General features: G+C 34.9%; 1 protein-coding gene across 1 annotated transcript; it reads right to left on the bottom strand.

The window, feature by feature from the left end:
- Positions 1-9,775: 9,775 nt before the first annotated feature.
- Positions 9,776-22,503, bottom strand: CLEC2B (C-type lectin domain family 2 member B). The gene is made up of 5 exons (XM_057704137.1): positions 22,404-22,503; positions 18,303-18,386; positions 13,917-14,080; positions 10,987-11,090; positions 9,776-9,893 (listed from the first exon to the last, which is right to left on the bottom strand). The coding sequence occupies exons 1-5, from the start codon at positions 22,501-22,503 to the stop codon at positions 9,776-9,778; spliced, it is 570 nt and encodes a 189-aa protein (XP_057560120.1).
- Between the last annotated feature and the right edge of the window lie 1,100 nt (positions 22,504-23,603).

Below are 23,603 nucleotides of genomic sequence, written 5' to 3'. Positions count from 1 at the left end.
AACCCATGGGACGCAGCAAAAGCAGTTAAAAGTGGGAAGTTTACAGCAATACGATCCTACCTCAAGAAACAAGAAAAATATCAAATAAACAACCTTACCTTACACCTAAAACAACTAGAGAAAGAAGAACAAACAAAACCAAAAGTTAGTAGAAGGAAGGAAAGTGTAAAAATCAGAGTGGAAATAAATGAAATAGAGATGAAGAAAACAATGGCAAAGATCAATGAAACTAAAACTGGTCCTTTGAAAAGATAAACAAAATTGGTAAACATTTAGCCAGACTCATCAAGAAGAAAAGGGAGAGGACTTAAATCAATAAAACTAGAAATGAAAAAGAAGTTACAACTGACACCACAGAAATACAAAGGCTCATAAGTGACAAGCAACTATACACCAATAAAATGGACAACCTGGAAGAAATGGATAAATTCTTAGAAAGGTATAAACTTCCAAGACTGAATCAGGAAGAAATAGAAAATATGAACAGACCAATCACAACTAATGAAATTGAAATTGTGATTAAAAATCTTCCAACAAACAAAAGTCCAGGACCAGATGGATTCACAGGTGAATTCTACCAAACATTTAGAGAAGAGCTAACACCTACCTTCTCAAACTCTTCCAAAAAATTGCAGAGGGAGGAACACTCCCAAGCTCATTCTATGAGGCCAGTATCACTGATGAACATAGATGCAAATCCTCAACAAAATACTAGCAAACAGAATCCAACAACACATTCAAAGGATCATACACCATGATTGAGTGGGATCTATTCCAGGAAAGCAAGGATTCTTCAACATATGCAAACCAATGTGATATACCATATTAACTAATTGAAGAATAAAAACCATATGATCATCTCAATAGATGCAGAAAAAGCTTTTGACAAAATTCAATACCCATTTAGGATAAAAACTCTCCAGAAAGTGGGCATAGAGGGAACCTACCTCAACATAATAAAGGCCATATATGACAAACCCACAGCAAACATCATTCTCAATGGTGAAAAACTTAAAGCAATTCCTCTAAGATCAGGAACAAGATAAGGATGTCCAATCTCACCACTATTATTCAACATAGTTTTGGAAGTCCTTGCCACAGCAATCAGAGAAGAAAAAGAAATAAAAGGAACCCAAATTGGCAAGGAAGAAGTAAAACTGTCACTGTTTGCAGATGTCATGATACTATACATAAAAAGTCCTAAAGATGCCACCAGGAAACTACTAGAGCTTATCAATGAATTTAGTAAAGTTTCAGGATACAAAATTAATGCACCAAAATCTCTTGCATTCCTATACACTAACAATGAAAGATCAGAAAGAGAAATTAAGGAAACAATCCCATTTACCATTGCAACAAAAGGAATAAAATACCTAGGAATAAACCTACTTAAGGAGGCAAAAGACCTGTGCTCAGAAAACTATAAGATACTGATTAAAGAAAGCAAATTTGACACAAACAGATGGAAAGATATACCATGTTCTTGGATTGAAAGAATCAACATTGTGAAAATGACTATACTATCCAAAGCAATCTACAGGTTCAATGCAATCCCTATCAAATTATCAATGGCATTTTTCACAGAATTAGAACAGAAAATTTTACAATTTGTTTGGAGACACAAAAGACCCTGAATAGCCAAAGCAATCTTGAGAAAGAAAAATGGTGTTGGAGGAAACAGGCTCCCTGAATTCAGACTATACTATGAAGCTACTTTGATTACTATCAAAACAATATAGTACTGGCACAAAAACAGACATATAGATCAATGGAACAAGATAGAAAGCCCAGAAATAAACCCATGCACCTATGGTCACCTAATCTATGACAAAGGAGGCAAGAACATACAATAGAGAAAAGACAGTCTCTTCAGTAAGTAGTGCTAGGAAAACTGGTCAGCTACATTTAAAAGAATGAAATTAGAACACTCCCTAACACCATACATAAAAAATAAACTCAAAATGGATTAAGAACCTAAATGTAAGACCAGACTCCATAAAACATAGAGGGAAAAAAAGGCAGAACACTCTTTGACATAAATCGCAGCAAGATCTTTTTGACCCACCTCCTAGAGTAATGAAAATAAAAACAAACAAATCAGACCTAATTAAACTCAAAAGCTTTTGCACAGCAAAGGAAACCATAAACAAGATGAAAAGACAACCCACAGAATGGGAGAAAATATTTGCAAAAGAAGCAACTGAGAAGGGATTAATCTCCAAAATATACAAACAGCTCATGCAGCTCAATATCAAAAAAACAAACAACCCAATCAAAGAATGGGCAGAAGACCTAAATAGACATTTCTCCAAGGAAGACATACAGATGGCCAACAGCAATATGAAAAGATGCTCAACATCACTAATCATTAGAGAAATGCAAATCAAAGATACAATGAGTCTTTACCTCACATCTCTCAGAATGGCTATCATCAAAAAGTGTACGAAGAAAATGTTGGTAAGGATATAGAGAAAAGGAAACCCTACCACACTGCTGGTGGGAATATAAATAGGTGCAGCTGCTGTGGAAAATAGTATGGAGGTTCCTCAAAGAAACTAAAAATAGAACTACCATATGATCTGGCAATTCCACTCTTGGTATTTACCTGAAGAAAATGAATATACTGATTCAAAAAGATATATGCACCCCAATGTTCACAGTAGCATTACTTACAACAGCCAAGATATGGAAGTAAGCTAAGGGTCCCATGATGTGTGTGTGTGTGAGTGTGTGTGTGTGTATGTATAAAATGGAGTATGATGCAGCATAAGAAAAAAATGAAATTTTGCCATTGTAACAACATGGATGGACCTGGAGTGTTATGCTTAGTGAAACAAGTCAGAGAAAGACAAATACTGTATGTTCTCCCTTACATGTGGAATCTAAAAAATAAAACAAATGAATGTATATAACAAAACAGAAACAGACTCAAAGATATAGAGATCAAACTAGTGGTTACCAGTGGGAAGAGGTAAACTGGTAGGAAAAAGATAGAAGTAGGGAATTAAGAGGTACAAACTACTATGTTATAAGTAAGCTGCAAAACTATATTGTACAGCACAGGATTATAGCCAATATTTTATAATAACTTTAAATGGAATACAGTCTAAAAAATTTTGAACCACTATGGTGAACATTTGAAACTAATATATTATAACTCAACTATTCTTTAATAGAGAAGAAAAGGAAAACACGTTAAATGCTGCTTGAGAGGATGTGGGAGATATTTACCGAAGCAAGTTCACTGGATATAGCAATAAAGATAGGGGGTTGATATTGTTGGTGTAGAATCCATCTAGGGAGTGGATTCGTGATCTCCAAAGGAAACGAATTTCTCCTTGGGATCAATAACAAGCCGTCGCTCAGATTTAAGTCACAGATAACAGTTTATTGAGAGGAGAGTACAACAGCTTCTGGCACAGACACCAGAAGGGGGTGGAGAGAGACCCGCAAAGGGGTGGTACATGAACAAGTTATATACCCTCAGAGCAGAGTTAATTACAGTCCCAACCTTAGGAGTGATTGTTAGGATTGATTGTTTCTTTAGAAACGTTTGTGATATTCATCAGAACAAAGAATTTTGTTACACAGTGATCTGTGACGTCCCAGTTTATAATATAACCACTACCCTAGTTTATAATCAAGATCACAAGGGAGAGTCATAAGAATCAGTCTTAAAAAATGAGTGAGGTTAAGTCACGTTTTTCCAGTTCTTCCACCCCTCCCCTGACCAAGTCAGCCCCTGGAACTCTCAATACGATGAGAGCTGCTTTTATGCCCTTTTCTTGAGCCATAGATAAAACTAGATTTGATTGGATGTAAATGCTGGGAGAATGTATTTTCCTTAATTTAAAGAAGGGCCCTGAAAGGAGAAATGGACATTCTAGGTCAGGCTTGTATCTGAGAAAGATGAAACCTAGAAATGAAAATAAACTGATGTGGAGAATACAATGTATTAGTGCCCCTGCTGCCAAAACAAAAGGCCACTCACTGAGTGCAATTTAAGGCAACAGACATTTATTGTCTCACAGCATTGCAGACTGGAGGGCCCTAGATCAATATATTCCCTGGGTCATGCTGTCTCAGACTGTTCAGGAGACAGTGCTTTCTTGCCTCTTCCTGCTTCTGGTAAAGGCTGGCAGTCCTTAGCATTCCTTGGCTGTTAGGTACATCACTTCAGTCACATGGCTGTCTTTTCCCTTTGTCTTCACATAGGCTTCCCTTTGTTAGAGTCTGTCACTGAATCCACATTTCCTCTTTTTTTTTTAATAAATTCATTTATTTATTTTTTTGGCTGCGTTGGGTCTTCGTTGCTGCACAAGGGCTTTCTCTAGTTGCTGTGAGCAGGAGCTACTCTTCATTGTGGTGTGTGGCCTCCTCCTTCATCGTAGTGGCTTCTCTTGTTGCAGAGCACAGGCTCTAGGTGTGTGGGCTTCAATGGTTGCAGCACATGGGCTCAATAGTTGTGGCTCACGGGCTTTAGGGCACAGGCTCAATAATTGTGGTGCACGGGCTTAGTTGCTCCGTGGCATGTGGAATCTTCCTAGAGCAGGGCTTGAACCCATGTCTCCTGCATTGGCAGGTGGATTCTTAATCACTGCACCACCTAGGAAGTCCTCCACATTTCCTCTTATTAAAACACCACTAAATCTAGAGAGATTGGGGCCCATAGAAATGATTTTATCTCAACTGTTACCTTTGCCACAGTTATAATTTCCAAATAAGGTCACAGTCTGAGGTCCTGGGCATTAGAATTTCAACATGACCTTTTAGGCTCATAATTCAACCCATGAGAGAGAAGAAAAGGAATTTTATTGAACCTATACTTAACTAGAAGTTTACAGAAATTACTTTCATCACATGGGATAGATCGGGTAGTTTTTCATATTAAATATTTACAAATATTAAATACACTGAATAAAATTATAATTTACCCTCAACTGCAAAGACCCTGTGTAATTATTGATTGTTAGAGATTTCATCTTGTAAAGGCTTGCCCCTTGTTTGGAGATCCTGGGCAAGCATTTATGACAGGGTCTCTGTTTAAACAAACACTTTGGTTAAAGTGCATTACAGAATTCATAAGCCCATGAGGAGTATTATTTTTTTTTATAAATTTATTTATTTTATTTATTTATTGGCTGTATTGGGTCTTTGTTGCTGCACACGGGCTTTCTCTAGTTACAGCGAGCGGGGCTACTCTTCATTGTGGTGTGTGGGCTCCTCATTGTAGTGACTTCTCTTGTTGTGGAGCACGGGCTCTAGGCACGTGGGCTTCAATAGTTGCGGCACATGGGCTCAATAGCTGTGGCGCACGGGCTCTAAAGCACAGGCTCAATAGTTGTGGCACACGGGCTTAGTTCCTCCGTAGCATGTAGTACTTCCGAGAGCAGGGCTTGAACCCAGGTCCCCTGAATTGGCAGGCGGATTCTTAACCACTGCACCACCTAGGAAGTCCGAGGAGTATTATTTTTTATCAATAAATATCGCTTATATATTTGCTTATTGTCCACTGAAAGTGCATGAAGATTGTTTATAGTGTTCAGATGGTATTTCTTCGTGTTCAGAGCCAGGAACAATATCTGCCTTCCTTGTTTTCTAATGTGTCTTTCCTAATTTGATTTCTCATACCATGAGAAAATTAGAAGTTTTCATTGCAGCAATATGAATCTTCTACAGGTTTCAGCTCTCTAGCACCATTCTTTTTTTTCTTTATAAATTTACTTATTTATTTATTTATTTATTTATTTATTTATTTATTTTATTGGCTGTGTTGTCTTTGTTGCTACACACAGGCTTTCCCTAGTTGTGGCGAGCGGGGGCTACTCTTTGTTGTGGTGTGCAGCCTTCTCATTGTGGAGGCCTCTCTTGTTGCAGAGCATGGGCTCTAGGCACATGGGTTTCAGTAGTTGCAGCACATGGGCTCAATAGTTGTGGCTCACGGGCTCTATAGCGCAGACTCAATAGTTGTGGAGCACGGGCTTAGTTGCTCCGTGGCATGTGGTATCTTCCTGAGGCAGGTATCGAACCCATGTCCCCTGCATTGGCAGGCAGATTCTTACCCACTGTGCCACCTAGGAAGTCCTCTAGCACCATTCTTTAACACTGGTTTAATTACATCAAGAGGTCCATGAATACACTTTTCTAGTAACTCTCTCAAAGGTTGTTACTGTTCTTCAATGAAGATCACAGTGCAAATCTGATAAAAATATGCAGAAAATGTGGACAATAATTAATTTTTGAGACAGGAAATTTATCATTCACAATTTTATTGCACAACTGTAAAGCAACACATCTTTCAATCATGTCTTCACTGAGTTATTTAAACCATAAGCCCTGCTTTCCTAAGGAAATTTTAGGGCAATCACAGTCATGAATTTAGATGTAAGGATATTAGAAAATAAATATCAGAATAAATCTGCTTGGAATAAATATATCACATCAAGACCAAATCAAATTTTATCCAGGAATGCAAAGTAGTTCTGTAGCATTAGGAAATTATAAATGTCATTCACTGCATTAAAAAATAAAGTAATAGAAACCATGAGAACATTGAAATAGATGCAGAAAACAAAAGTGCACAAGAAAATTAAAAATCTCTTCCTATAAAAAAATCTCTTAACAAGTAGAAATAGAAAAGAACTGTCTTAACTTTAAAAAAGGGATATAAAAAACTAGACACAACATGACTAATGTTAAAATGTCAGTAGCATTTTCTTTAAAATGTGGAATAATGTTTACCATCAATATTGTCCTGGTATTTTAATTAGAAAAGAAATAAGTAATTTTTATAATACAGGAAAAATAAAACTGTTATTACTAGATGCTATGTTTTACAATATTTAAGTGAATCCACAAATTATTAGAAAATTATGGGAAGTAGGAGGATGTGTGCTCACTCCCTCTTGCAGAAGCACCAGAGTTACAACTGACTGCTGAACAATCATTGACAGAGGGACACTGGAACTCACAAAAAAGACACCTCACATCCAGAGAAGCCACAATGAGATGGTAGGAGGGGCACAATCACTTTAAAATCAAATCCAATAAGTGTTGGTTGGGTGACTCACAAACTGGAGAACAGTTATACTGCAGAAGTCCACCCACTAAAGTGAGGGTTCTGAGCCCCATGTCAGGCTTCCCAACCTGGGAGTCGAGCAATGGGAGGAGGAATCCCCAGAGAATCAGACTCTGAAAGCCAGTGGGATTTGATCGAAGGACCTCCACAGGACTGGGGGAAACAGAGACTCCACTCTTGGAGGGCACACAAAAAAGTATGCTCACCAGGACCTGGGGGGAAGAGAAGTGACCCCATAGGAGACTGAACCAGACCTACCTGCTGGTGTTGGAGGGTTGCCTGCAGAGTTGGGGGACAGCTGTGGCTCACCGAGGAGACAGAGGCATTGGCAGCAGGGGTTCTGGGAAGTACTCATTCGTGTGAGCCCTCCCAGAGTCCGTTATTAGCCCCACCAAAGAGCCTGTAAGCTCCAGTGCTAGGTAGCCTCAGGCCAAACAACCAACAAGGTGGGAAAACACCTCCCTCACTGGCAGACAAGCAGATTAAAGTTTTACTGACCTCTGCCCACTCAGCCTTACCCACCGTCAGTCCCTCCCATGAGGAAGCACACACGAGCCTCCTAGATAGCTTCCTCCACAAGAGGGCAGACAGAAGTATCAAGGAGTATCAGCAGTATTTTGTCTTGTAGAACTGAAAACCACAGCCACAGAGAGATAGAGAAAATGAAAGAACAGAGGACTTTGTACCAGATGGAGGGACAGGATAAAACCCCAGAAAAACAACTAAATGAAGAGGAGATAGGCACCCTTTCAGAAAAAGAATTCAGAATAATGATGGTGAAGATGATCCAGGACTTTGAAAAAACACTGGATGCAAAGATAGAAAAGTTTACCAAAGACCTAGAAGAATTAAAGAGCAAACAAACAGAGATATGCAACAAAATAACTGAAAGGAAAAATACACTAGAAGGAACCAGTAGCAGATTAACTGAGGCAGAAGGGTGAATAAGTGACCTAGAAGACAGAATGGTGATAATCACTGATGCAGAAAAGAATAAAGAAAAAAGAATGAAAAGAACTGAAGACAGCCTAAGAGACCTCTGGGACAACGTTAAATGCACCAACATTCACATTATAGGGGCCCCAGAAGGAGAAGAGAGAGAGAAAGGATCCGAGAAAATATTGGAAGAGATTATAGTGGAAAACTTCCCTAACATGGGAAAGGAAATAGCTACCCAAGTGCAGGAAGCACAGAGAGTCCCAGGCAGGATAAACCCAAGGAGAAACATGCCAAGGCATATAGTAGTCAAATGGACAAAAATTAAAGACAGAGAAAATTATTGAAAGAAAAAAGGGAAAAATGACAAATAACATCCAAGGGAACTCCTATAAGGGTAACAGCTGATTTCTCAGCAGAAACTCTGTACGCCAGAAGGGAGTGTCATGATATATTTCAAGTGATGAAAGGGAAGAAACTACAACAAAGAATACTTTACCCAGCAAGGATCTCATTCAGATTCAACGGAGAAATCAAAAGCTTTACAGTCAAGCAACAGCTAAGAGAATTCAGCACCACCAAACCAGACCTACAACAAATGCTAAAGGAACTTCTCTAAGCGGGAAACATAAGAGAAGAAAAGGACCTACAAAAACAACAACAAAACAATTAAGAAAATGGTAATAGGAACATACATATCGATAATCACCTTGAATGTAAATGGAATAAATGCACCAACCAAAAGACACAGACTGGCTGAATGGATACAAACACAAGACCCATATAGATGCTGTCTACAAGAGACCCACTTCAGACCTAGGGACACATACGGATGGAAAGTGAGGGGATGGAAAAAGATATTCCATGCAAATGAAAATCAAAAGAAAGCTGGAGTAGCAATACTCATATCAGATAAAATAGACTTTAAAATAAAAAATGTTACAAGAAACAAGAAAGGACATTACATAAAGAGCAAGGGATCCATCAAAGAAGAGGAGATAACAATTATAAATATATATGCACCCAATATAGGAGCACCTCAATACATAAGGCAAATGCTAATGACTATGAAAGAGGAAATGCAAGGCAGAAATAGAGACACAGATGCAGAAAACAAACATATGGACACCAAATGGGGAAAGCAGGGAGGGTTGGGGGGAATGAATTGGGAGATTGGGATACCAAATTGTACACTCTAAATATATGCTGTTTATTGTCAGTTAACTGTATTTCAATAAAAGTTCTTAAAAAAAAAAAACAAAATTATGAATTTTCAGAATGTATGTTGAAGAGGACATGAATATCCAAAACAGCCACGTTTCTATAAAACAACTGTTTTAAAAGATAATAAAATTACATAATTGCAACAGAAAAAGCATTAGATACATATAATATGGGCACATATAATAAATAATATGCAGTAACTGTTTAGAAAAATTATAAGTTATATAAGGTAAAAATCAGTACAAGATATATACTGTAAATGAATAATGAAATAATATATAAATACAACACTACCAAAATTAACCAATAGATTCTGGGATATTACAAGGTTCTTCTAAAATTGATATAGAAAAGCAAAGATCCAGGTCATTTGAAAAGTAGAAAAATAATAAGGAAATTATTTTAACAATCATCAAGATGCATCATCAGGCAATAATATTAAAGTAGCAAAATGCTGAAAGTTCAATAGAGAGAAAGGGAAAAAGTTGATAAATATTAAAAGCATCTTACCCATGGGTTGGAAGTCCATTATCAGAATCATTTACTCAGTGCATTTTTTTTCCTGCAAATCCATTTTCTCTCTGTGTAGCATCTAGCTTTTGCAACACCATCTTCATTAAGGTAAAAACATATTTCATTCCCTATCATATTAAACCTACAATAAAGCAAACACTGTGTATTAGGGAGTCCTGTGATTTTTCCCTTGCTCAATGACACCTTTTAAAAACTAATAGCTGTCTAGAGTTCTGAAAAAGTATTAATGTTACACAGTCCTTTCTTGCTAGGGTTGAGATATCTGTAACAAATTGAACCATAAGAGTCTCCCTTCTAAGACGTGAAGTTACAGGTCATGCATAGAGCCACCAGTTTGTAGAAATCAATGGTTCTTAACCCTGGGGTGAGTTTTCCTGCCACCTGCCCCTGCAAGGGAAACCTGGAAATACCTGAAGACTTTTTTGGTTGTCACAAGTGGAGGAGGTCAGGGGGAATTCCTACTGTCTTGTGGGTAGAGGCCAGAGACACTGCCTACATCTTATGATGAATAAGAAAGTGCTCTCTCCACACAGCAAAGAATGATTCAATCTAAAATGTCAGTGGTATTGCTATTGAGAAATTCTATGAGGGTTAGTCAAAAATTATCTGCACTCTGGCCATAAAATTTATAGAAGTTTTAATATAACCAGAGTGTGGATAGTTTCTGACTCACCCTCATAACATAAACTAAGTGGCTAAGTGGTTGGCTGTCACCATTTGGGGTGGTTATACTGGGGTCATATGTGCAATGAACTTAGTCTTTTAGGTCCAATTTGCCATATTGTAAAATGGAAGGCATGAAGTCCAGGATAAATTGTAATATCAGTGCAAATAAAAGCAGGTTAAAATAGACAAATTTAATTTGCACTGTAAAAGCTGTCAGCAAATAGGTAGCATGAAGCTTGCAAAATAGATATTAAATTAGAGAAAATAGGTTAAACTCAAGAAAAACTTTATTTATTTTTACTGTGTATGTGAATCTCAGGTCTTTATTTTCAAAGTAACCAACTAAGAGATCTTTCCCCTTATATCTTGATTTACAACCTCTCTGGTTGACTCTCGAAACTACTCTCATTACATGATACAATCTTCCCTACTCTGTTATTCCAACATGCAAACAAATCATGGCCTCTAGAGAAATATAGCTAATGTACAGGTTCTAGAGAAGGCTGCACTACCTAAATTTTAATAATCCCCCAAAGAAAGAAATTTACCAGTTGTTAAGTATGCTTCTTATCACGCCTTGTCCTTTTTTATCTTCAGTCATATCTTGCAAAATCCAGTGATCAGAAGCACACTTGTATCGCCTAAGAAAATGCTTTAGAGGCAAAATAAGATTCATAATTTTACTTGTCAGTTTTCACTATAATCTATCGTTTCCCTCTCGCTTTGCAGGTTGTGAGGAGTAAAGTGACAAAAGTTCAACTCCTGGTTTCACCAGAAAATAGCTATGTGATTGTGAATAGGTTTTTTACCCTCTGACCATCAGTTTTCTCATTTGCAAAACAAAGATGTGAGAGAAATTTTTTTAAGACACTTTTGATTCCAAATTGATAAATATTCAATATGAAAATCTATTCCTCCAGGATTTTTAAACTGTAAACTCCTGGAAAGCTCGACTGAGTTCTTACACAGCCTTTCTAATGATTAGATATTTATTATAATGCTTTTTTTTCACTTGCTAGTAAATACTAGTATATTGAGTTTAATGTAATATTTTGCTTCAGCTTTGCTCCCAAACTGTCTCATGTGCACACACACACCCACACATACACACACCCCTCATGCATCCTTTCCTTTAGTATCTAACTCTCAATTTTTTTTTTGCCAAATATTTAGATTTCTAAAGACATTTGGGGAAAAATTTAATTTTTTTCCTGATTATTCTCCTTATTCATTCAATGTTGAAATTTTTTCCTACCTTAGAACCTTTCTTGCCATAGAATTATGTTATACACAGAAAGTCATTGAGTCTACCCTGCCACTAAATAACCAGGAAACCATAAATTTGTCATTGTAACCCTCCATGTTTCCATTTTATATAAATATAAGGGAATTATGACAGATAACAACACTATGGTCCATTTCTACCTAATAACAGTGACATTGATAACATTTGGCATTTTAATATACCATCTTCTGTAGCATTTTGTGAATTTATTTGAAAAAAATTCAATTCACTGGGCTAAGCTATGGGTTTACAGTGGAAAAGATTAAGAAAACAGTGTCCCTGGAGTCATGGTTTCATGTATAGTGGCTAAATTTATGTAAACTTAGGCTCAGAAAATATTCTACTACATGAGAAGCGTATAAGTATGATAAATGCAAAGTGAAATTTTAGTTTATAGGAAGAAGCATTTGAATTTTTATGGGAGACTTTCACATAGGATGTGCTGTAAGAGGTGGACCTAGAGGGGAAGAGTAGGAGATTCCATGATAAATACAAAAACAGGAAGAAAAGGACAATTCCTATTCTAGACTTAGGAAAGAGCTTGTTTTAAGGCAGAAAAAAAATGTAAGACAGGATAGATGTATTGGAAACCAACAGGATATATGTTACTGGATATTGGGAAAATTGGATGAAGTTCAGTAACTGTGGTCTTGGTGACAGGGAACTGGGAGGTGTATTTCTTAAAGCCTGTCCCATGAAAAATGTTGAACATTTATTTGCTCAATAAAGTGTAGCTCATGTAGCTACTTGTTAGAAAGGCAAGGTAATTCTAAATAGGTGCAAATAAACAGGGGAAAATTTTCATGAACCAAGCTTCATCTCATTTTAACTAAGAAAAATAGTTCACAATTTAAATAAACATAAATTTTAATTAAACTATTTAAAATAAACAGTCCTTTAAAATTCTTTTATACATTACTTTTATCACTCCTTCACAGATACCATACACAGTAAAGACCTTGTTCTGTTTGTCACTCATTATTTTTTTCACCTTGTGGCTAATTTAGCCTTTTCCCCAAGAGGAACTGTAATGGCTGTTTAAGGGTTTCTCAGAACGTTCATTTTAAGAGTCCTGCAAAATTCAGCAGTGAAATTATTCACTTCAGAAGTTTCTTTGTATTAAATTAAACCTGCATCTTACTTTCTGATTTGGTGTATCTACTCTTAACGTATCTAGTTTTTCACATTTTATTCAGGTTTCTATGTCTTTCCTTGCTTCCAAAACAGTTCAGTTTCCTTATACTGATCTATAAATTGCCCCTGCCTAGTTTGTATCTATTTAAATTTGAACCAATCTTCAGGCAGATTGCATAACTATGCTTTGTTCACTCTAAAAGTAATACGTAATTCTCTTTTAACAATATTGACTGTTGTGCTGTGCTGCTTTACATTTAAACACAGTTTAATTGCACATACACACACATTTTTTTCACATACACATGGATTTTAATTAAGCTAACTGCCTCTTAAATTGATCCTTTACTTTTAAAGAGATGAAACAAAAGTAAAAACATATGTTTGCCACATAAGTCACCCAGGGAAAGAACAGATTTCACAAGCGCAGAGGTACAGAGTCTCACATTTGTTAAAGTTCTTGGAAAGTCTCTTGACTTATAGAATTTTTCCATAAATCAGTACTTATTGAATAAAGATCCATTAAGCTTTTAATTTGTACCTGCCTTTATGCTATAGCAATGGATACAATTTCAAATAAAATATGGTGTCTGCTCACTAGAAACTCATACTTCAGCCTATGGGGAAACTTTCAGTTACATTTATTGCATTACTGGTAGTGAATGCTTTGACAGAGGCTGCCATGAGACCTCAGGGAAACATAGCAAAGCGGCACTGCGAGGTCAGAAGTTTCCACAAAGGGACTGAAATGGAGAATTCCAACTTTCTCTTTGTGGCTTTTAAAAGGTTTCCAAATAGTATCAAGCTCTTCTACTTATATTGCTTACAATGTAAAAGTTAGCTATCAAATTTACTAATTGATGTGAGTCTTACACTATCCAAACTAAGTATTCACTAAGTTTTTCAACTGAATCTCCTACGGCATGTCCTGAACATCTGCAATATTTTGCATATGTAGACAGGCATGTGTGAAAACTTTTAAAGACCATGATGGAATTTGAATAGTTCCAATATTCCTACTCAATATAATTGGTAAGGAATGCATATTGAATTACTTACCTTTTCTTCTGTAGTATCAATTGTAACTAGGTCAGCATTTTGAGACAAACAGTCGTTTCTACTTGAATTCCAATCTCCTTCTTCTTTAGAAAAATAATAGCATTTATCTTGGAAACCAACCCAATTATCTGGACAAAAATACTGAGCAACCTGGTCTTTTTTACCTGTAAATGAGATAAAAAAAAATACATATTTTAAGAATCAGATGAAATAATATGCCACAGTGTTTTGAGATCACTGAAGAAAGACAGGATTGCAATGTAAAATGTATCATTAAATAGTTACTAAAATGTTAAAAAGTTGTAACAACAAATTTTAAAGCTTGAAAACATTTATAGTGTGCCACCTGACTGCAGTAGACTTGGGCCATATATCATTAAAAAAATAGAACAAAATAATCACCAAAGTCTGTAAATTAAGAAATGCAACGCTAAATAGCTCATGAATCAAAAAGAAAAAACAAAAACAAAAACAAAACCAGAAATCTTGGAAAATAAAATATATTTTGAACTGAAAGTTAATAACATATATTTTGGTTGATGAATTAAAACCAAAGTAGAAAGACTCCATTAAAGAAATAAGACAAGAAATCAGTTGAATATAAATTAATGTAAAACAAAAAAAAGTCAAGAAACTCATTGTTGAGCTTCTCTGGTGGCACAGTAGTTAAGAATCTGCCTGCCAATGCAGGGGACACAGGTTAGATTCCTGCTCCAAGGATATCCCACATCTCTGAACTACTAAGCCCATGCACCACAACTACAGAGCCTGTGCTCTAGAGCCCACGAGCCACAACTATTGAGCCTATGTGTCACAACTATGGAAGCCTGCATGCCTAGAGCCGGTGCTCCACAGCAAAAGAAGCGACTGCAATGAGAAGTCTGCACACTGCAATGAAGAGTAGCCCCCACTGTCCGCTCTCCACAGCTAGAGAAAGCCTGCACACAGCAATGAAGACCCAACACAGCCAATAAATAAATAAATGTTAAAAAAAATCACTGTTGACTTTTTAAATCATCTAGAATAGAACACTAGGGAAATTGATAAAAGAAAAAAATATTTTTAAAGAGAAATAAATGAATTACCAATACCAGGAATAAAAAAGAAAAGAAATTTCTGAGCAACACAACTTAGCACAACTGACAAATGAAAGGTAAATGTGAATAAATATTCTATCTAGTAAAGAAATTAATCCTTTAATTTAAAAAAATTCCACACAAAGAAATCTCCCAGTCCAGGTGGCTTCAGTTGTGAATACTTCTAATTATTTAGGTAAGACATAACAACAATATTACACAACCCTTTTCAGAAAATAAAGTAGGAGAGAATCCTTTACAGCTCAATTTTAGAGGCCAGCATAATCTAAATATCAATACCTGACAATACTATTTAAAAAACAGGAAATTATAGTGCGGCCTTGTATGAACATATGTGCATATTATCTTAAACAAAATATTAGTCAGTTTAATACAAGAGTGCTAAAAAGGTTAATCTTTTATGATCAAACTGAGGTTATTTCAGACAAGAAGGTTTAGGTTAACATTTTTAAAAAGTCTGTGTAATTCAACACATTAATAGAAAAAAGAGACTAAGTATATCTCAATAGCACTTCATAACATTCTATGCCCTTTCAGAATAAAACCTTTTAGCTCTCTAGGAATTAAAGGAAACTCCCTTAATCTGATTAAAAATATCCATAAATAATCATTCTTAGAAGAGAAATATTTAAAACTTTCTCATGTATATTAAGAATGCTATAAGGATGCAAGTTCAAAATAAAGCAATACAAATATATAAACAGATATAAAGATTTCAACCTAATAAATAAAACAACTGTTACTTGCAGATAATCTGAATGTTTACATAAACATACAAATGAAAATGAAAATAAAATATTAAAATTAATAGTTAATATAAAACACAAAATCAAAAGAAGAATGATATTAATTCTGTATTCAGATTACAGTGAAATTAAAATAGAAATAAATAACAGAATGATAACTAGAAAATTGCAAAATATGTAAAGATGAAACAACACATTTCTAAATAACACATGGGTCAAAGAAGGAGATAGAGAAATTTAAAAGGAATTTGAACTCAATGAACAGGAAAATACAGCTTATCAAAATTTGTGGGATGCAGCAAAAGCAGTCCTCAGAGAAAAATATATAGCATTGAGTTCATACATTAGAAAAGAAGAAAGGTCTAAAATACGTAATCTACGTTCCCTCCTTAGAAAACTAGTAAAAGAAGAGAAAATTAAACCCAAGGAAAACAGAAAAGAAATAATAAGAATCAGAGCAAAAAGCAATTAAATTGAAAATAGGAAATGAATAGAGAAAGTCAACAAAATCAAAAGCCAGTTCTTTGCAGAGAACAATAAAATCAGTAGGCCTCTAGTGACACAAATTAATACCAGAAATGGAAGAAAGGACATCACTACAGATGCCTCGGAAGATAGTAAAGGAATACTAAGAACAAGTTAATGCCCTCAAGTTTAATAACATATGAAATGGACCAATTCCTTGAAAGATACAATCTTTCAAAACTCACAAAAGAAGAAATAATGTGAATAGGCTCATATCTATTAAAGAAATTGATTTTATAACCAGTAATGCCCTAAAAAACAGAAAGCAGCGGGCCCAAATGTGTTCACTGGGGAATCCTACCAAACAATTAAGGAAGAAATTATACCAATTCTCTACAATCTCTTTTAGAGACTAAAATCAGGAATAATTCTTAACTCATTTCATGAAGCTAGCATTATCTTAACAACAAAACCAAAGATATTATAAGAAAAAAAAAAATCTACAGACTAGTATCTCTCATGGACATAGATGCAAAAATTCTTAACAAAATATTAGTAAGTTGAATCCAAAAGTGTACAAAAAGAATTATACAGCATGAAAAGGTGGGATTTATCCCAGGTCTGCAAGGCTGGTTCAACATTTGAAAATTAATTAATGTTATCCATTACATCAACAGGCTAAAAAAGAAAAATCACATCATCATATCAATATAAGCATCTGAAAAATCTAACACTCATTCATGGCAAAAATTCTTAGCAAACTAGGAATAGAGGGGAACTATCGCAGCTTGATAAAGCCTATTTACAAAAAAATTAGAGCTAATTTCTTACTGAATGGTGAGAAACTGGAGATTTTCCTTCTAGAGTCAGGTACAAGGCAAGGATAACCCTTCACAAAATATTGTGATTAACTGAGCGGTAAGTGTGAAAAGGAGCTTAACAGTATTGATCATTAAGAAAATAGCAAAGTCACAACAGGTACCAACAGAGGTACCAATACACACTCATCAGAATGGCTAAAATGGGTAAAACTGACAACAGTGTTGACAAGTATCTCGAGCAACTGGCATTTGCATAAAATTTGGTTTGATTATATACTATCTATGGTATTATCTACAAAAACTGACCTATGCATACTCTATGGCTGAATAATCCTTCTCATAAATATATCCCAAATAATATCCAATGTTCACTAGAAGACTAAAAATATCAGGATGTTCAAAGCAACACAATTAGCAAGTAGTTAAAATGTGGCACAATCCAAATGTCCATCAAAAGTAGAATGATTAATAAATTAATAAAAAACATGAAATACTCTACAGCAAGGATCTATGCACCACAACCTGAGGCCAAATTTGGAGCTAGAAATGTTTTTACATTTTAAAATAATCAAAATAACTTTAAAAAGCAATTTAAAAATAAAAATAATCAAAAGAGAAATATATTGTGACACACAAAAATGATGTAATATTCAAATTTTTGTGTTCAATTCTACTGAAACACGGGCATGCTTAATTGTTCATGTATTTTCTGTGGCTGTTTTTGCACTACCAATACAGAGATGAGTAGCAGCAAGAGAGATCATATAACTAGCAAAGCCTAAATTATTACTATCTCCCTTTACATAAAAAATTTCCCAACCCTATTCTACATATTATGACTTGGAAGAATCACACAAGCATAATGTGGAACAAAAGAAGCAAGAGGCAAAGGATACGTGAAAACTACCATTTTATTTACATAAAAATTTTTAAATGGACAAAACTAACTTTTGGCAACAGAAGTTAAAATAGTGATTAACACTGGCATGGGAATGTTGAATGGAATGTGAGATTATCAGGGTGAATGATTTTGTCATAATCATGTAATCGTTTTTACATCTCCCCATGCCTTACGTAGGTCATGTAATTCATAAAAATCCATTCACTGATACTCATTAAATATATCATGAATAGTGGGAAAGTAGAGAGAATAGTGAGAAAAGATTATGATTGAAGCAGAAAGGAAAAGGATCATACAATAGGAAGCTCTGGAAATGAAAAATATAAGTGAAGAAATAAAGGATGTAATTTACTCACCTACGATAGCAATCAAAATAATATTAGTAATGACGGATGCTGCTAAAAGAAAAATAAGGAACACCAAGAGCTTGCTTTTAACCTCTGAAACAAAATAAAACAAAAAACATTTAGATTAAGAAACAGATAATAGAAAAACTAAATTTACATTCAAAACTGTACCTAACAAACTTCTTTAGCCAATTTATTCTGATATTTCACAAGGAAATGACACAAAATGTACTTTTTCTGTTTGTCATATGGAAAAAAACCTGGGTTTTCCTTTTGGCTGAAATTTCTCAGGGCATCCTTATATCCAATCCAGACATTACTATGGATTTTACTGCCACAGTCCAAGGAATCAAATATATACAGCTTTTTCGGGTAGAATTTCCTCAGGCCTGAAGCCACCCTCAGGCCTTCAAAACCCTTCTATGGTGAAATACTAGCACATCCTAGCATTCTTTGAATATTTCTAAGAAAATCTACTTTATAATTAATGAAAAGTTTATTTTAAAGGACAGACAGCATGGTATATTTGAAAGGTCATAGAATACTCAATCAAAAAATTTAGAATTGAGATTTTTTGCCACAAGCAAGCAAAGGGAACTTGGACAAGTCATGGTATCTTTTGTCGTTGTTGTTGTTGTTGTTTTCTGGTTCTGTATCCCCTCTCTGCAAATTCAATAGAACAGAATACACCTCTGGCGAGGAATTGTTTTTCTTTTATTAATGTCCATTTAGGAAAAAAAAATATGGTATGTAAGTTTTCTGAAATGAAACAATTTTTTAAATTTCATATGATTATAAAGTATTTCTCCTTAATGTAAAATTTCATGAAATGTAAAATATTATAGAAGATACTTTAAGATAGACTATAAACTTATTGAGAACATTGATTCTCCCTTTTTCACCTGTTGAAGAACTAGTTATTTTTTCATTGAATAAATTTTTCCTTAGTGGGTGTATAAAAGAAATGAAATTTAAAGTAAATCTCAATTTACACTGCTTAGAGATAGCCAGCATTATCATTTGGGTTAACTAACATCCTCCCACCCTTAAATCTCTTTAATCCATTTTCACACATATAACCTCCCTCCCACATACACACAATTCTAAATGAGTACAGTCATCATGTGCCCATTGTTTTATATTCTAATATTTTCTTTTGACACTTTGTTGTTTTACCCATCTGTGGCTAACTGTTAAAAGTGGCCCCCAAAGAATCAGGACTTTCTGTGTCCACCACCTCTTTGACACACGATCTTGCTACTTCTCCCACCAAGAGGTATGCTGTATATGAACTGGTCTTGTGTCTTGCTTTGACCAATGGAATGTGGTAGAAGTGACACTCTGGGACTTCAGAAACCAGACATTAAAAGACCTTGACCATTAAATAACACTATCTCTTTTTTTTAACTAAAGGATGTTATGTGCTATGTTTTCAAGTCTGGTTTATAACAGGAATTAAATAAAAGAAAGCTTTTATTAACGTTTCTCTTGTGTTAGCTCTCCCATCTTTCCATATTTTGATAACTGTGTGTGCAGGAGGTGAAGATTATTTGCTGCTGTATCAAGCAGAATTATTTTTTAAATGCGTTTTCCTATTTATTGTTTCAAGTAGGTCTTTGGCTCTTCTGGTATCCTTTCCTCCAGAATGACTGGTGAAATCAGTGACCCTTTCATTAAAACAAACAAACAAACAAAATCCTAGCTTATTAAAGGGACTATTTTGAGAATCATAAAGGGCTTTAAATCAGAGGAAATACTTCTAAGCCACAAGAAGAAAGAAGGAGGTGCCCATCCTGACGATACGAGAAATGCTCATTTTCATGTACAGGTGATGAGTCCTTCCTGTCTCAAAGATGACAAGATACTAGATCATTCAGCTTTGTGGAACATATGGAGATATCCTGCCTGCAAACAAACCAGCCTTAACAAAGATGCATGTGTGCCTGAATGTGCAGAGTGGCTTTCGCTATAAGTTTGGCACAGAAAGAGCAGAACGAGAACCAAAGCTGTTATTAATGTTGGGATATATTGTCTCATGAGTAATCAGTGAAAAGTGATAACTAAGAGCCCTCTTGAAGCTTTGATGCCTACAAAACCTGCGAAAGTCCACATAACCCTGGAGAAAACTCTCCATTCATTTCAGTACCACCAAACCACCAAGATTAAATATCCTGTCAGCTCAGTGAGATGGAGACTTGGAGTGACATGTAGTTTGATTTAAGGCTCTAAAGAATTGGAAATTTATTTCACTTCTAAATATACAGGTGCACATTTAAACCTGCTATATGTTTATTTAATCTGTCCACTTCTGAGCCCTAAAATCTAGTTTTCAGGGTATAAAGTATAAACAACTTTAATTTTTAAAGTTCCTTCTTTCTACTCTTTTATTCAGTCCTCAATACCTGTACACTGCACAAATATCCAAGAAACAAAAACAACAGAAAATGTTGGTCTTCAGCATGAATTTAGTACTGAAAGATGAATTTCAAGGAAGTTGTTCATAATGTGTTCAACTAAGGAATGTAAAAAAACAGATGACATCCCAGGGCAGCTCAATAAAAACTTATTTAATTAACAATGTAACTAAAATAGTTCTACATCAATCCCTGTTATAATATAACAGCTAAATATTCCAATTATTTTTCTCATGAGAAACTTCACTGATAACTAATTTCTCTCATTTTCTGACTCTGATGTTCTCCATAGAGAGAGAAAAGATCCAGGGTGATCACTGAATTTAAAGCCAAATAAAATCCCCTTTTTTCTTAGTTCACAGCTATAGAAAAAAATCAAAAAATACCAATATGAAGAAAGAATAAAAGAAAAAAAAATTTTAAATACAAAAAAAATTTAAAAATGAATTATATCACACACTGTTACTACTATTTCAATGGTATTTATAATTTCAAATTATATATCTATATATAATATATAGTATTATACATACTATATAATAAGTAAAGTATATATTTATAATTTCAAATTATATATCTATATATAATATAGATAGTATTATACATACTATATAATATTAAATGACATATTTTATGTAATTTATACATAAAATATATAAATTCATATTGTTGATTGGTATATAGGGTAAAAATTAACATTGGTTTTATGAGTGGATAGAAAGTATTCTTAAAACTTCTGGTTTAGATATTTTCATGTAATTATCTAATATTTGATCCCATTGTCCCTAACCCTCTTTGATCTAACCTGAGAATTATTAAATTGTCAAAAAATGAGGAGTAAAGTATTTATGTATACTAATATGAACTGCAACAATATTTTTGACTGTTGCTTACACTGGTAGACAAACAAAGTTAAACAGCAAATTTTAAAAACTCACCATAGTTACTAAATCACGGATTGTTTTTTAAATGCATTTTAGCTTCATTTCCTGCCCTCTTCACCTGATTTAAGGAGCTCTGTTGAATAACTATGAAAGATTATCCTGTTTGATTTAGAATTTGCATCTTACCTACTCTGAACTTGCTACTTAATACATCCAATGCTACCAAATTGTTTTCTAAGGTTTTGTTTTGTTTTGTTTTATTTTAGTACATTTTCTCTCCTTCTCCATTTAAAAATTGCCAGAAACTTCTTAAGAATATTAGGGTACCAGTAATTGTTTAGATAAGAATAGACGAGGGAAATAATCATTCTGTTATTAAGTACCTTTAAAGAGTAGTTTATCTTGACTCCACTCATGGCCCATAAACAATCTCTTAAAATATTACAAATATTTGCTAATTATTTCATATGTTGTATGCATTCTAGGCATGGAATGACATGGTTCATATTTAGCATCTCCCGCAGTACAGGTTTCATTGAATACTTAATAAAAATGAAACAAAATCTTGAATGGTTTTACATTATGGATAATCTTCCCCACTATCAATTAAGATACAATAAAGTGAATGAACTAAAAGGACAAAACGGTCAATTACACATTTTTATTTATGGTGAAGTTAACTGAAAAGGGATTTTTTTTTCCTGATGGAAGAAACTATAAAACCTAACTCAGGTCTTCAAAATTTTGTTTAACATTATGCTTCATGATTTCAATAAATAACCTTCATTCTGAACAATTGAAAATGTTCTTACCTCTCCTTCTTTCATCCGCTTCTTGTCTGCTGTCATCAGTTTGCCGCCCCACTGCATCAGTGGCAGCTGACTGGATGTTTTGTGACACACCGTCTGACATCTCTCTTCAAAGTTTTAGCTTTAATGGAAAAAATGTTTTTACAACACAGCTCCAAACTAGAGTTATGCTCGAAGCTAGTGTGTGTTGAAGTAAAACACTTTTAAAGTGATCTCTCAAAAGAAAAGTAATCATGTGATGAAGACTGAGTCATAGAAAGTTCGCCCCCTGTGAAAAAAACACAGAGCAAAATAATTACTGGAAATGAAAGAAGTTTCAGTAAACTGAAGAAAAAAAAACTTATATAGTCTTACTTCCTTAACAGATGATTCTCATCTGAACCATAAAGCAAAAAACCTTCAAGTGGCATTTTAATTCTCCTCAGAGTGACATGTAACTAGTGTCCTCCCAAAGCCACGCAGATAAGGATACTAATTAAAAGGCAAGCTTTAGAACGTTATGGTTTTATTATCACATGTTAGGAAACATCATCTCAAAAGTGATGAAATTAAAGAGAAGAAAGCTACGCTTTAAAGTGGCTTCTGAAACCAAAATGAAAACACGTCCTGTCTCAAACTCAGACATATGTGCAGCACACACCCACAAACACACACGCGCATCCCCCCCCCCACACACACACATACACACAAGAAGAGAAAAAGGAAAAAGAAGTTTAAAAGTACTCAGAATGCAATCATCACTATTCAAGATGATAATGCTACTATGCTGGTGTTATCAGGACACTGTTTCCTTTTCAAATATGTCCTCATTAGAATTTTGAAATGATTTCCTATTTCCCCTCAGTACATAGTCGGCCCTTGAAATCTATGTGCAATTCGGTCCAGATCTTTCCCTCCCTGCCGTGGATACCAAAATCCCGGAATGCTCAAGTTCCTTACCATCCGTTCTCCCGCCTGCCCTGGGTACCCTGAGTTCCCCATTCACAGATTCCCAACCACAGCTGGTTGAATCCCTGGTGTGGAATCTGCGGATGCAGAGGGTGGAATGTATGTATATCAAGAAGAAAATGAAAGAAAAGCAGCTGGTGTCCCACAGGCTGCCTCACGATCAAAACTACATTTGTCTGACAGGCACACTGAGAGGGGGAAAAGGAAATAAGAACAGAGAGGAAAGCAGAGTACAAAGGAATGAAAAGAAAGAAA

The sequence above is a fragment of the Hippopotamus amphibius genome, chromosome 12, assembly GCF_030028045.1.
Source record: "Hippopotamus amphibius kiboko isolate mHipAmp2 chromosome 12, mHipAmp2.hap2, whole genome shotgun sequence".
In the NCBI taxonomy this organism is placed as follows: Eukaryota; Metazoa; Chordata; class Mammalia; order Artiodactyla; family Hippopotamidae; genus Hippopotamus; species Hippopotamus amphibius.
This window is presented reverse-complemented; position numbering and strand designations above follow the sequence as displayed.

Coding starts and splice junctions, on each gene's coding strand:
- CLEC2B (XM_057704137.1), bottom strand. CDS start 22,503: ATGTCAGACGGTGTGTCACAAAACATCCAGTCAGCTGCCACTGATGCA. Junction 14,081..18,302: donor TATTTTGATTGCTATCGTAG/GTGAGTAAATTA, acceptor TCTCATTTACAG/GTAAAAAAGACCAGGTTGCT. Junction 11,091..13,916: donor TTGATACTACAGAAGAAAAG/GTAAGTAATTCA, acceptor TTGCCTCTAAAG/CATTTTCTTAGGCGATACAA.